This window comes from Ctenopharyngodon idella, chromosome 16, assembly GCF_019924925.1.
Source record: "Ctenopharyngodon idella isolate HZGC_01 chromosome 16, HZGC01, whole genome shotgun sequence".
Taxonomy (NCBI): domain Eukaryota; kingdom Metazoa; phylum Chordata; class Actinopteri; order Cypriniformes; family Xenocyprididae; genus Ctenopharyngodon; species Ctenopharyngodon idella.
The window spans coordinates 786,536-800,714 of NC_067235.1; the positions used below are offsets into that span (position 1 = coordinate 786,536).

The 14,179-nt window shown below is 43.9% G+C and overlaps 1 protein-coding gene across 2 annotated transcripts in view; it reads left to right on the forward strand.

Moving 5' to 3' along the window:
* Nucleotides 1–14,179, forward strand: part of LOC127497289 (zinc finger protein 236-like) — a 40,598-nt gene that overhangs the window by 8,183 nt on the left and 18,236 nt on the right. For both annotated transcript variants that reach the window (XM_051865654.1, XM_051865656.1), the window contains exons 5-15: nucleotides 1,349–1,476; nucleotides 1,554–1,726; nucleotides 1,909–2,034; nucleotides 2,563–2,733; nucleotides 3,127–3,322; nucleotides 3,623–3,895; nucleotides 4,294–4,497; nucleotides 5,115–5,247; nucleotides 8,031–8,291; nucleotides 8,525–8,688; nucleotides 9,761–9,862. In XM_051865654.1, the coding sequence (XP_051721614.1) occupies nucleotides 1,349–1,476; nucleotides 1,554–1,726; nucleotides 1,909–2,034; nucleotides 2,563–2,733; nucleotides 3,127–3,322; nucleotides 3,623–3,895; nucleotides 4,294–4,497; nucleotides 5,115–5,247; nucleotides 8,031–8,291; nucleotides 8,525–8,688; nucleotides 9,761–9,862 (1,931 nt within the window). The remainder of the gene's footprint in view (nucleotides 1–1,348; nucleotides 1,477–1,553; nucleotides 1,727–1,908; nucleotides 2,035–2,562; nucleotides 2,734–3,126; nucleotides 3,323–3,622; nucleotides 3,896–4,293; nucleotides 4,498–5,114; nucleotides 5,248–8,030; nucleotides 8,292–8,524; nucleotides 8,689–9,760; nucleotides 9,863–14,179) is intronic.

Below are 14,179 nucleotides of genomic sequence, written 5' to 3' on the forward strand. Positions count from 1 at the left end.
ATGTGTTCCCAGGAGAATGGGCACTACATTCCCAAATGGTTCAAATGATCTTCGGGAGGGCAGAGGTCGACCTCTTCACCTCAGAAGACAACTCTCACTGCCAAATATTTTTCTCAAAGGACAGGGACGCACTGGCCCCCGATTGGCCCACCCTCCCCCTTTATGCCATTCTCCCAGTCTCTCTGCTCCCTCAGATCCTCAAACGAATCCGGGGGGACAGATGCACAGTCCTTCTGGTTGCTCCTCTCTGGCAGACCCAATTCTGGTTCCCCAAATTGATGCAACTGCTTGCAGCAGCCCCATGGCCGATTCCCCAGAGTAAAGACCTCCTTTCTCAGGCAAACGGGATGATTTGGCACCCCCACCCCGAGCTGTGGGCCCTCTATGTTTGGCCCCTTGATGGGAACCTGAGGACATTCAAGAGTCCTAAACACCATCTCTGAGGCTAGAGCCCCATCTACTAAACGCCTCTACGCCTTCAAATGGTCTGTCTTCTCTAACTGGTGCGCTACCAGAAACGAAGACCCAATTCCATGCGATGTACAGCTCGTACTGTCTTTTCTGCAAGAGCCGTTGGATGCAGTCCCCTCCCCATCCACGCTCAAATTTTACGTGGCAGCCATAGCTTTTCATGCTCCTGTGGCCTCACAATCATTAGGCAGAAACACCCTGGGCGGTCGCTTCCTAAAAGGGGCCAGGCTCAACTCGCCTCATACCCTTACCGTCCCTACATGGGACTTGTCAACGGTTCTCAAGGCCCTCAGGAGACCCCTCTTCGAACCTTTGCAGTCAGCCGGGCTACGGCCTCTCACGCTTAAGACCGCCCTCCTGCTAGCCCTTGCATTGGTCAAGCGAGTTGGCGACTTGCAGGCGCTTTCCATAAGTGCATCCTGCCTAGAGTTTGGGCCCAGTCACTCAATATGTATTTTTAATAACGTTAAAGTGGTGTAATATTATGAATTTGATCATGTATTTATCTATTTGGTTGCAAGTGCAGTGCGCTTGCAGGGAGACTCCGCCCACATGCTCTTTTGATTGGCTGTGATTTGTGATTGATTTGGTTGCGAGTGCAGTGAGTTTGCAGAGAGACTCCGGCCACACGCTCTTCTGATTGGCTGTGGTTTTTGATTGATTTGGTTGCGAGTGCAGTGCGCCTGCAGAGAGACTCCGCCCACACGCTCTTCTGAACACAACAAACTTACACAGAAACATGCACTTTGCTGCTAGGAAGAAAACAATATGCTCTAAAATCAGATCACTTTTGTATGCGTGAATGAATTCAAATGTACTGTATGTATTATTTCATTTCAGCTCTGTTGCTCGAAATTGATCCTCACTTCTTTTTTAGGCCTATTATAACAAGTTCAAGGAACTACAAGAACATTGATCGGAGAGGATTCAAGAACATTTGCCACCACTGCGGGAAGACGTTTAAGAAACCCAGTCAGCTTGTGCGACATATACGCATTCACACAGGTAAACACACATAGACCATTTTTATACTTCAAAGGAGAGGAATATTCTGTTTGAGCATGTGTTTTTGTGTGCTTCAGGTGAGAGGCCGTATAAATGCACTCACTGTGGAAAGGCCTTCAACCAGAAGGTGGTGCTGCAGACACACATGGTGCGACACACCGGAGAGAAGCCTCACATGTGTCTGCTCTGTCCTGCTTCTTTCTCACAGAAAGGAAACCTGCATTCGCACGTTCAGAGAGTTCACTCACAGGTAACATCTGTCCATCGGATTATCTTTGTAACGCAAATTGTATGTGTGTGTGGGGAGTATTTATAATCAGCTGTCATTCAAATTAATGATAAATTAATCACGTAATGGTTGACACTAATACCGCAAAAATGTGGAGAGCTCCATATATGTATATATTGTTGATGAAATCTCTCTGTTTTTAGGCGGCTGGTGCTCCACTCTTCCCATGTATGGACTGTAGCTGCGTCTATAAAAAGCTTGGCAGCCTCAATGCTCACATCAGCAAAATGCACATATCAGTAATGGAAGTTGAGGAGCCAACAACACAGGTGAGTTCAGTGTGTTCCTGTCTGAGATAAACTCCCCTTTAAAGAGGATCCACTGACTACAGCATCTGTCTTTAGTGTGTAATGTTGCTGTTTGAGCATAAAAAAGTCCCTTCAGCGGGAGTTCTTCTCTATATCAGTGTCAGTGTTTCTGAACTCCCTGAAACACCTCCATTGTAGTATTTTCTTCAAAATATTCCTCATTTAAATAATTCATACGTAGAATAAAGGGGCGGGGCCTGGTTGAGTTAGTTAGTAGTGTTGAAACTGGCGGTTATGGTAAGGGGCGGGACATTTCCCAAAAACCAATCACAACACACTGCTCCAGCTTACCAATCAGAGCACATTGTGCTTTTCAGAAGGAGGGGCTTCATAGAGACAGGAACTAGACAGAGCGTTACTGACAGACTGGGAAGAGAGGAGCTGAACAATGGAGAATATGAGGAAAATAATGAACATTCAAGCATTTTGTTCTCAGTTACACAAACAGCTCACCTGTAAAGTATGACTCTGTCTTCCTGTGTTTTTCAGAAAGGAAATGCAAGGGTTGATCAGGGTCCTGTGGGCTCGGAAGGGGCGGAGGGTGTGACAGATGTGATCCAACAGCTGCTGGAGCTGTCTGACCATGTGACTGCAGACAGCGCTCAGGCCCCTCCCCCTGGGCAAGCCATAGGCACGGCCATCAACCAGGACATCCTACAGGTACACAAGATCCGTTCCAGTGAAAGAGAGTAAGGGTGCGTCTCAATCCGCTCCCTAGGTCATCAGTCACTATATAGTGTTCATGAGTTCGGGCGCTGGTAAGGACCCTGGATCACTACACCGTGGGACACTGATGAATGGTTTCCAGTGATATGACAACATCCTCGTTGTACAACGTCACTACTTTTATTTACATCAGTTAACAGTTAGTTGGGCGTTTACATCCAAGTCTTAAAGCAGACATGTTCCCTTAGACAGAGGGCTAAAATCAGGGTAGAAAATGGCCTTTTATTTCTAAATTATGATTTTTTGACATAAAAGTCATACTAACACAAGTTCTTCAGGAAATACTAAAAGTAATTTAGAAATGCCGTTCATGATGTGTTTTCACAGCAAGCTCTGGAGAACAGTGGGCTGACTGAGATTCCAGTTCAGCCTGAAGCTCAGAGCGGCTCAGAGAAGCTTCAGACGGACACAGTCACCCCGACTTCAGCAGGCGATGGACCGGCGCCCTCCAAAATACTCATGACCGACACCGTTGTCAAAAAGGAGAAAAGAAGCATTATCAAAAAGCCTCCACAGATGCTAGGTATGCTTTACAGGCCTGGAACACTTTCAGTGAATTACCCTCTAACTACATGGATAAATCAAGTCAAGTCAGCTTTATTTTTATAGTGCTTTATAAAATAGAAAATGTTTCAAAGCAGCTTCGCAGTAATAAACAGGAAAATAACAGACTCAATGATGCAAATTTGCAAATTAATGCAAATTCAGATTCTGCTGTAAAGTAGCTGTAGCAAGATAAAATGACGATCAGACCAGTGTTCACTGATTCTTTTGGTGTTCTTCACCGCTGTACAGCAGATGTGATATCCGTGCTTGTTTTCAGGCACCATCAGGCAGGAGAATGGGGTGAGGTGGCATGGCTGTCCCTACTGCTCCAAAGAGTTCAAGAAGCCCAGCGACCTGGTGCGTCACATCCGCATTCACACTCACGAGAAACCCTACAAGTGCAAGCAGTGCTTCCGTGCCTTTGCGGTCAAGAGCACCCTGACCGCCCACATGAAGATCCACACCGGCATTAAAGCCTTCGAGTGTCCGTACTGCATGAAGTGTTTCTCCACATCTGGGAGCATGAAGGTTCATCAGCGTCTTCACACCGGTGAGTACAACACGCTTAATAAAGGGATGGGGCCTGCTTGAGTTAGTTAGTAGTGTGTTGAAACTGGGTTATGGTAAGGGGCGGGATATTTCCCAAACACCAATCACAACACACTGCTACAGCCGACCAATCAGAGCACATTGTGCTTTTCAGAAGGAGGGGCTTCATAGAGACAGGAACTAAACAGAACCTGTTCTAGTAGACCACAAAAACAACACGAAGACTCTGAGAAAGGGCATAATAGGTCCTCTTTAATGGGGGTAAATTAGCTAAACAAACAAAGCAAAGCTTACACTTCTTCAACAGCTGCCAGATCAGAATGTGAAAACAGGTGAAGGAGTAAATGTGCACATTCTTTTTTGGAAAAAATGGCTTGACTTGTATGTGCCTTTCTTCAGGTGTTCGGCCGTTCCCTTGTCCTCACTGCGAGAAGTTCTTCCGTACATCCGGCCACAGGAAAACTCACATCACCTCTCACTTCAAGAGTATCCACCATAAAAAACACAAGTTCCCCCGAAAACCTCACAAAACCCGAGTGTCCCGGAGCAATCTGCCTTTGCCTGATATACCTCTCCAAGAGCCCATACTCATCACAGACATGGGTACGAACACCATCTCTCTCCAAAATAACAGTCCCTGATCTTGTAGTTCCTCACATGTATCATCGTATTCAGTCTAAATCAGGGTCAGAAATTAACCGATTTGGCTCGGGCCAAAAATGCCACAGAAAGAGACAAAAATTCCCCTGAAAAGAATCTCTCAGTGTTATCAAACCTTTGGTATATTTCATTATAATCTATTTCTAGGCTTTTTAAGTGTTGTTTGTTTGGAAAAGAAATGTAAAAACTGCCCCTGAAAATCCATTTCAAGTGAATATTTTCCTTCATTAGAAAGGTTAATCTCTGATGCTGATATACACAATGCTGGGCCTCTTTCACTTCATTTTTGATCATTGTAAACACTTTTGTTCTACATTTAGGCATTCTTTGTTAGTTACTGATGTCCACAAAATGCTTTAACTAAGAAGGAAGTGTTAAAAATTATTATCCACAGGTAAACTGATGCTGATTTTCTCAGAAATGGCTTTAATTCACTTTAACTTTCTGTAAAATAATACAGCTTAAAACACTTCGATCTGAGCAGTCCTGTGGTCACTGTGGAGGTGCACTGAAGTATTATTGATGTGTTGTGTTGTGTTGTGTTGTCCGTATCACTGCAGGACTCCTGCAGAACCAGAGCTCACGGGCTGCCCTGCAGCAGTATCTGGACATTGTGGAGAACGAGCGTCCCTATAAGTGTGGATTCTGCAGCAAAGCCTACAAGAAGTCAAGTCACCTTAAGCAGCACATCAGGTCCAAGCCATGCACAGTTAAAAACATACGGATTTACATTTTAATAAGAAATCAGGCAAACTCTGTTTACCTTGAATAACATGAAAATGTGATTTTATTTTTTTTTGTCATGTTTTTGCTGTTTGCACTCACTTGCTAAAACATAACATGATGATGCTATACATTCAGTAGCGCCTCAGGAAGCACTTCTCCAGAAACAGATTGAATAGATGTAGTCAGTGGCAACAAGATGAATTTAAAGGTGAAGTATGTAAGATTTTTTTTATGTTAAAATACATTCTCTTAACCCGAGGCTACTGTAGCAGGTGGAGAGTTTGGGGTGTGGCTACTGTAGCAGGTGGAGAGTTTGGGGTGTGGCTACTGTAGCAGGTTGAGAGTTTGGGGTGTGGCTACTGTAGCAGGTGGAGAGTTTGGGGTGTGGCTACTGTAGCAGGATGAGAGTTTGGGGTGTGGCTACTGTAGCAGGTGGGGAGTTTGGGGTGTGGCTACTGTAGCAGGTGGGGAGTTTGGAGCGTGGCTATTGTAGCAGGTGGAGAGATTGGGGAGTGGCTACTGTAGCAGGCTGAGAGTTTGGGGAGTGGCTACTGTAGCAGGTGGAGAGTTTGGGGTGTGGCTACTGTAGCAGGTGGGGAGTCTGGAGCGTGGCTACTGTAGCAGGTGGGGAGTTTGGGGTGTGGCTACTATAGCAGGTGGGGAGTTTGGGGTGTGGCTACTGTAGCAGGTGGAGAGTTTGGGGCGTGGCTACTGTAGCAGGTGGAGAGTTTGGGGTGTGGCTACTGTAGCAGGTGGAGAGTTTGGGGTGTGGCTACTGTAGCAGGTTGAGAGTTTGGGGTGTGGCTACTGTAGCAGGTGGAGAGTTTGGGGTGTGGCTACTGTAGCAGGATGAGAGTTTGGGGTGTGGCTACTGTAGCAGGTGGAGAGTTTGGGGTGTGGCTACTGTAGCAGGTGGAGAGTTTGGGGTGTGGCTACTGTAGCAGGTGGAGAGTTTGGGGTGTGGCTACTGTAGCAGGTTGAGAGTTTGGGGTGTGGCTACTGTAGCAGGTGGAGAGTTTGGGGTGTGGCTACTGTAGCAGGTGGAGAGTTTGGGGTGTGGCTACTGTAGCAGGTTGAGAGTTTGGGGTGTGGCTACTGTAGCAGGTGGAGAGTTTGGGGTGTGGCTACTGTAGCAGGTTGAGAGTTTGGGGTGTGGCTACTGTAGCAGGTGGGGAGTTTGGGGTGTGGCTACTGTAGCAGGTTGAGAGTTTGGGGTGTGGCTACTGTAGCAGGTGGAGAGTTTGGGGTGTGGCTACTGTAGCAGGTTGAGAGTTTGGGGTGTGGCTACTGTAGCAGGTGGGGAGTTTGGGGTGTGGCTACTGTAGCAGGTGGGGAGTTTGGAGCGTGGCTACTGTAGCAGGTGGAGAGATTGGAGCGTGGCTACTGTAGCAGGTGGAGAGATTGGGGAGTGGCTACTGTAGCAGGTGGAGAGTTTGGGGTGTGGCTACTGTAGCAGGTGGGGAGTCTGGAGCGTGGCTACTGTAGCAGGTGGGGAGTTTGGGGTGTGGCTACTATAGCAGGTGGGGAGTTTGGGGTGTGGCTACTGTAGCAGGTTGAGAGTTTGGGGTGTGGCTACTGTAGCAGGTTGAGAGTTTGGGGAGTGGCTACTGTAGCAGGTGGAGAGTTTGGGGTGTGGCTACTGTAGCAGGTGGGGAGTTTGGAGCGTGGCTACTGTAGCAGGTGGGGAGTTTGGGGTGTGGCTACTATAGCAGGTGGGGAGTTTGGGGTGTGGCTACTGTAGCAGGTTGAGAGTTTGGGGCGTGGCTGCTGTAGCAGGTTGAGAGTTTGGGGCGTGGCTACTGTAGCAGGTTGAGAGTTTGGGGCGTGGTACTGTAGCAGGTGGAGAGTTAGGGGCGTCGGTCTGTAGCAGGATGCGAGTTTGGGGCGTGGCTACTGTTGCAGGATGAGAGTTTGGGGCGTGGCTTACTGTTGCAGGCTGAGAGTTTGGGGCGTGGCTACTGTTGATGGGGATGCAGGTGAGTTTGGGGCATGGCTACTGTAGCAGGTGGAGAGTTTGGGGCGTGGCTACTGTAGCAGGATGAGAGTTTGGGGCGTGACTACTGCAGTTGGTGGGGCTGGAGGGTGTTTAGCCACTATAGGATCATGACTGACACGTTACATGGGAAAAAACAGTCAGCAGCTTCGTTTACAGAAGTGCAAGCCAAAATTCACTGCATTAATTAAATAGTTCATGAACATGTCAACGTGAACAGGACATTAAGATGTTACACGTTACAGTGGTAGCTTCAATACAACATCATCATGCACCCATCTAGAAAGACAAATGATTCAGTCGTTTACTTTGACATGTCCAGTATAGACAGACTTAAACAGTTGTGGCGCGTCTCTAAATGTGCCTGGTGCAGATGCGTTGGATGGGTTTATTATAAGCAAGACGTTCACGTTTGCTCTAGACAGTGTTTGCTACTCAATTACTTACTCATGACACATAGAAACACAGCTAAAAGTGTTCCTAATATGTTGGACACTTTATTGCTTTATTGTTGGACGCCTACATTTACCTGTTGAGACATGCCTTCACAAGCAGCCGTACGAGCTGTGATCGTGATGTTTGAGCTGGGGCGACACGTGTAATGGCGTTTGTAAAATATACTGTATTTCTGTAAATCTGCTGGGTGCCGCTAGTGTCGCAGAAACTACATACTTCACCTTTAAAATGAAAACATGAAACTGAGTGTGTGAGCTGAAGTGTTTTGATGGCTGATGTGGGAGTTTTCTTTGTTTTTCAGGTCACACACAGGCGAGCGGCCGTATAAGTGCCTGCAGTGTAGTAAGGGATTTGCTTCGTCCGGCGTGCTGAAAGCTCATATCCGCACACACTCTGGCCTCAAGGCATTCAAGTGCCTGCTGTGTGACACCACCTTCACCACCAGTGGCAGCCTGCGACGCCACATGACCACCCACAGTGACATACGGCCCTACATGTGTCCCTACTGCCAGAAAACCTTCAAATCCTCCCCCAACTGCAGGAAGCACATGAAAACACACAGGTGACGCTTCACACCTGGCTCATGTTTATTAATGAACAAGCAAACACCTGAAACATGTCCATTGTCGATCATGTATATATGTAGTTGATTAGCTTTAATCATATGTTATTTTATCAGTAATAAAACTAAAATGAAGACAAAGTCTCCATTCAGCACCACTTTCATGCACTGATATAATGATGATGATAATGAGTTGTGCTGTGATATGATAGAGCCTTTGTGTTTGTTGTCAGGTATGAGCTGGCTCAACAGCTGCAGCAGCAGCAGAGCTCAGATGACATGCAGCCACCCGCAGCTGTGGTGGGCACAGGGTCCCAGAGCATGCTGGAGGTGGTGGGAGACAGCCAGCAGGTGGCGCTGCCCACTGCACTTGGGGAAGATGCCCTGCAGGAATCAGGTGAGAGGGACACAGGCTCTTTTCTCCAAGACTGCATCCGAAATCACATACTTCCCTACTATATAGTAGGTAAAAAACAGTATGTGGCAAAAGAAGTATGTCCAAATTCACAGTATTCATAAAAGAGTAGGCAAAGTACCCGGATGACCTACTACTTCCAGAGAGATTCTGAAGTGTGCTTATGATGGACAATTTACTATTCCATGAGGACACAACTGTTGCTGGTAGGTCACATGATAATGACAACATGGCGAATGTAGTATGTCCGGATTACATGTATACTATATAGAATGTACTTTTTTAGCATTTGTGAAGTAATAACTTATTCAGAATATGTACCTACTCAAGAAAGTATGTGATTTTTGGATGCAGCACACCTATAATTTTTTTTCTTGGAAAACAAATGAAATGTGTGATTTAGCAAACATGAACTGGGACGGTGAGACTGGAGACCATGTTTGTTTGATGGTTTGAGTAGCAGGTACAAAAATGGATCCAAACAGTACAAAAATAAAACAAATGTGTAAAAGTCACTCTTTAAAAAAGTTCCAGCAGAAGGAAGCGTCTCTTACCCTGTGCTCAAGAGCAGTGAATGATTTATTTGTCTTTTGTTGTGTGATTAACATAAAGTGACAGCAGTCTAATAAACCTGCTGTCGTCTGTGTCATTAAAGACCGAATGTACAGATCTAATATACTGTATTGACACCCAATTTTCTCCCAACTGTTTTTGTTCACTTAAGGCATAACTGACTGTGTATACATGAACACTTCCCAAGACAGGCATTCTGACATAACTTTGTGTGTACTGAAGTGTGATTAGATGTGGTGGAGAATTCAGTTCGATACTTACACACTCTCTGAGGCTTATTTATTTGTTTCACATGGAAATGTCAACATTAAGTGAAAATGGAACATGAGTTTACACTGGATTTATGTACTTTGCCTCCTCATTTCACCACTGGTTCACTGGTTTGTGTTCATAGTGTACATCATAACTTAATTTAAATTGGAAGATGGGATTGATATAAAGCAGCATTAAATGAACAATGAAAAAATGTATTTATCCACAGAATCATATGTGAGTGCGCAGCACGCTCTACCAGAACACATGAGCCAGTTTGAGACACCAGCGCTGCCTCAACCGACCTTTGAACAGCCAGCTATGACACAAGGTAACACATCATGCACACCCATCTCAATGTAAATACACAGACATTTGCTGGGCGGACAGTGCTGTCTGTGTCTGTGATATCTGTCTGTAGCAGGGAGGTGATGTTGCTGTCGTCAGAGATGTCTGTTCATAAGTTAAGTCAGCGTCCTACTAGTCGACTTAAACATCTTGATTGTGGTCGTTTTCTCACTTTCCAACTGTTTTTGATAATCTCTGTGATTAAAAAAAAAACCCAGAAAGGATGACAGATTTAACAAATTTTTTTTTCTCCGATTCCTGGTAACATGAAGCTTGCCAAAATAAGAACAAGAGCAGCACGTGAACATAAACTATTGTTTTGTACTGAACTTGGAAGCAGTGACATAATTGATTTCAGTAAGTTGTTCTGTGTCTTTCAACATTCCTTCTGATGTTCATTCATCTTTATTTGCTGCTGTAACTAGTAGTAAAGAGGAAAGATGATCGTTTTAGCTGAGGCGCTACAGCAATCTGTCACCACATATTAAAGACACTCAAAAACACATTTATTGACTGAATTTCGTAGTAAAATTGACAGAATTTAAAAGCTGAAACTTTGTTATATATAAAAAGTAACCTGCTCTGTCTTGTCTGTCAGCACGTTGTCAGTGTCCTCTTTGTTCTGCAGTGTATTGTGAGAAAATGGACATGTGGCGTGATAAGAGTGCCAATTGTGTGAGTCTGAATGTGTGAGAGTTGACAGCCCTGCATATGACAGCATATTTTTTTGTAGTAGTAGTACTGTTAAACTTTCCCACACTCTACTGATTCGGCTTCATTTGCACTGCTGGAGCAGTGTTTGTGCTTCATTTTCTACAACATGGAATAACATCCGTGAATTTCATTCATAAACTGGCAACCAGTAGTGGGAGCACCCACCTGTCAGCCACTGGCAGTGTGAATACAGCTTTAGAGTCATATGCCAGTGTAATAGCTTTTTTTATTTATTTATTTATTTTTTTTATTAATTATGCAAACAGACAATTACAATATTTACAGATGAGAAATTAAATGCAAAATACAAATACAAAGACCAACAAAACATACATAACAGCCAATAAGATTTGTGTGTGTGTGTGTATGTATGTGTGTGTGTAACTGTAAGTGTAATTGGGTGTGGGAGTGGAAATATATTTATAAAGGAGCATGTAGGGAAGTACAACAGACATAACCAGAGTTAATAAAAAAAAATTGAATAAAATAAATAAATAAATGAAATGAAAAAAAAATTTAATGACAATAATAATGATGGTGTTACTAATAGTATTAATCACACAAAAAACTGGAGAATGAGGATGAGGAGGGTTACAATAGCAATAATAATAATAGTAATAATAATAATTATAATAATGATAAGTTCAATTAATAAGAAATGACAAATAGTAATAATAGTATTAGTAATAGTAGTAATGATAACCATATTAACAAATATATTTATTTCATCCGGAATGAGGGGAAGGTTAAAGGATCAGGAAGAGGACAAATAAAAATAATAATAGTAGTAATAGCAATGATAATAATAATAATAATAATAATAATAATGCTAATATTGATACAGCTATTAATAATATAGTAGTTGTAATATCAATGATAATAATAATAATAGTAAAAATATTAATAATGGTAGTATTGATGATAAGCTATTAATGATAAGGTATTATAAAGCTGCCTCTACTCCCTCCATGGCCACGGCATAGGTTAGACCCCCGTCAGCGTCATGTTGCAACGGGCCATCGAGGTGAGGTGCTGCAGGGCCCAGGGTCCCAAAATCCACACCCATCTCCGGCCGCCCCACACATGCCACGCTTACCCTGTCTTTGCTGCATTCATTGTTATACTCATGATAGGCGTACGTGTATGTCAACTAGTGTGTAATGCATTAAAAAAGCATGGCGTGCAGCGTGGAACCATCTCAGTGCAAAGCCCAGGCCGCCACGCCCACGCCACACTTACCCTATGTGTGTGTGTGTGTGTGTGTGTGTGTTTTTTTTTTTTTTTTTTTGCTTTAAACTTGTTTAAGCTCCAAATGAATGTGTGTGCACCTCATCTAATATGTGAAGCATTAAAACAGCGAGACAAGAAATCCCAGGCGAAGGTACAAGCTGGAGGGCGAATGCCCACATCACACCCACCCACAACTAATCCGAACCGCACATTGCAGGGACTGGTATGCCACGGCCAACCAGGGTCCAGAAGCAGCGAAAAAGAGAAAAAGAGAGAGCTTTTACCAGCCAATGAAAGAGGAGTTTTCACCTGTACGAGGGAGCCCAAGAGACAAAAAGTTGATCACTCAGTCTGAATGACAAGACACAGAGCATGAGAGGAGAAGATGGAAAGCAGAGAGCTCTAACACCTCACACATAAATGTTGGGAAGCTTTTGGGCATAAATGCAGGCTTGGGCCTTAGACAGACTCTGTCCCTGTTAGAGGAGAGTCTAGCGCACAACAGATGAAGAGACGGCATGCAGCTTGCTGACAGGTTTGGCAGATGCTAACGTCAGGTGCAAAGCTGTCTTATTGTAGCACAGCGTTAAGAAGATATTTTCCAAAGATTGAAAAGGCTGTTTGCACCAAGAGAGATCCTGTTCCATAACACACTTTCTAGTCCATCTAAACTCTAGACTCATCTTTATATGACTCGTCTTCCTATACATGTGTAGAAGTTGGTGTTGGCCCACCGACAAATTGTTAAACTCAACATGGCAAAGAGGCGGAGCATACAACATGAAAATAAAATACAAATACACAAAATGGTGGTGATAAAGCCACAAAGACAAAAATCCAGCCAAAGTGTTCGCCCTCCTTGTCATCGGATCCCTCAAGCAGGATGGAATAATCATCGTCCCCAGAGCCGAGAGGATTGTCAGAGCAAGAGGGAACACTCGAAAGGATGCCTTCAAGTGTGCTCTTGCAGTGCTGATTGCATTTGAGCCCCGGAAGGCCCTCAAGGTGTGAAAACATCCACATTTCCCCCATCTAAGTCACACTTCAAATCAGCACAGTGGCAGCTATTTTCAATCTCCGACACAATAGTGTCCTGGTGACAGATGACACAGAAGGGATGTGATGAGCGCACCACAAGCAGCTAGACTGGCTTGTGCCCGTTTGTTAGAAGCCAACAGACTGGAGAGAGACATGGCCAGAGGGTGAAGAGTGTAGAGGGAAATCGGAGGTGGGCAGCCTAGAAAAACTGACACCGCAAGATTGTCCTGAACACTTGCAATACCACATAATAGATTTTGACCTCTCCGGTAGGAGTGTAGCTCTAGCTGAGCTTCGAACACATGCTCCTGTCTGTCAAGCCAGACTTGCTTTAGTTGAATGTTTCTGCAGAGGTCAAATACAGATGTCCCTGCCATAGGTGAATCTGGAACACGAGCTGATGAAAGACCTTCAATGATCCAATAGCAGCATTAAAATTCATGAGCATAAGTTGTTGAAACGCCATGAATTTAAGTTTATCCAGTTAAGACTGATTCAAACTTATTTTGCCTCACATAACTTACAGTAAACAAAAAAGTTTTACACTGAAATATGAAATGTAAATAACATTCAAAAAATGTATTTGAAATAATAGCAATAAATACATTCCATTACAAAAACATAAGAAATGACATTTATTTATTATGCTGGATTTTATTTGACGTGCACTTGAAGGATGCACACTTTAGATTGGGTTCATGTTGAAGAGCCATTAACAAGTCATTTTTTTACATAATGTTCTCTCTCTTAAAATGTAAACGAGTGTAAATGTCAGCATTAATCATATATGTCTAAATTGAAGTTTGTCATGTAAAACATGAGCTTATTTTAAATCAATCTGCTGTTTTATTCCAACCGTTACTGCTGATCGGAGACTTTCATAAATATTTAGTTTATATGTAGAGTTATGTTTCAACTAAATTTAAAGGTGCAACACAAAAATTTTTAGTAGTGTATAAAGTCATAGTCATTAGGGGTGAAACGGTTCTCGGTAAAAAATCAAACCGTACCGTTCTGCACACTCGGTTCGGCACGCACTTGCACCACGGTTCTTCTCATATCTGACGACGCATATGCATCTGTAATATGGTTTGCAGAAAATAAATAAAACAGACAGACAGAGTTAGGCTAATGTATGTTTTTGTCGATGGATACGCATTCTGGCTTCCCCTAAACTTTGTTCAATGCGAGTGTCGTATGATCTATATGAGCAGTCATTTACGCCGTCATCACCCGGGTGTTGATAGCGCACGAGCGCAGGTGAGACCTGAATAGCACACTTTGCTATCTGCATTTAAACTAAACTCATTTAAGCCTT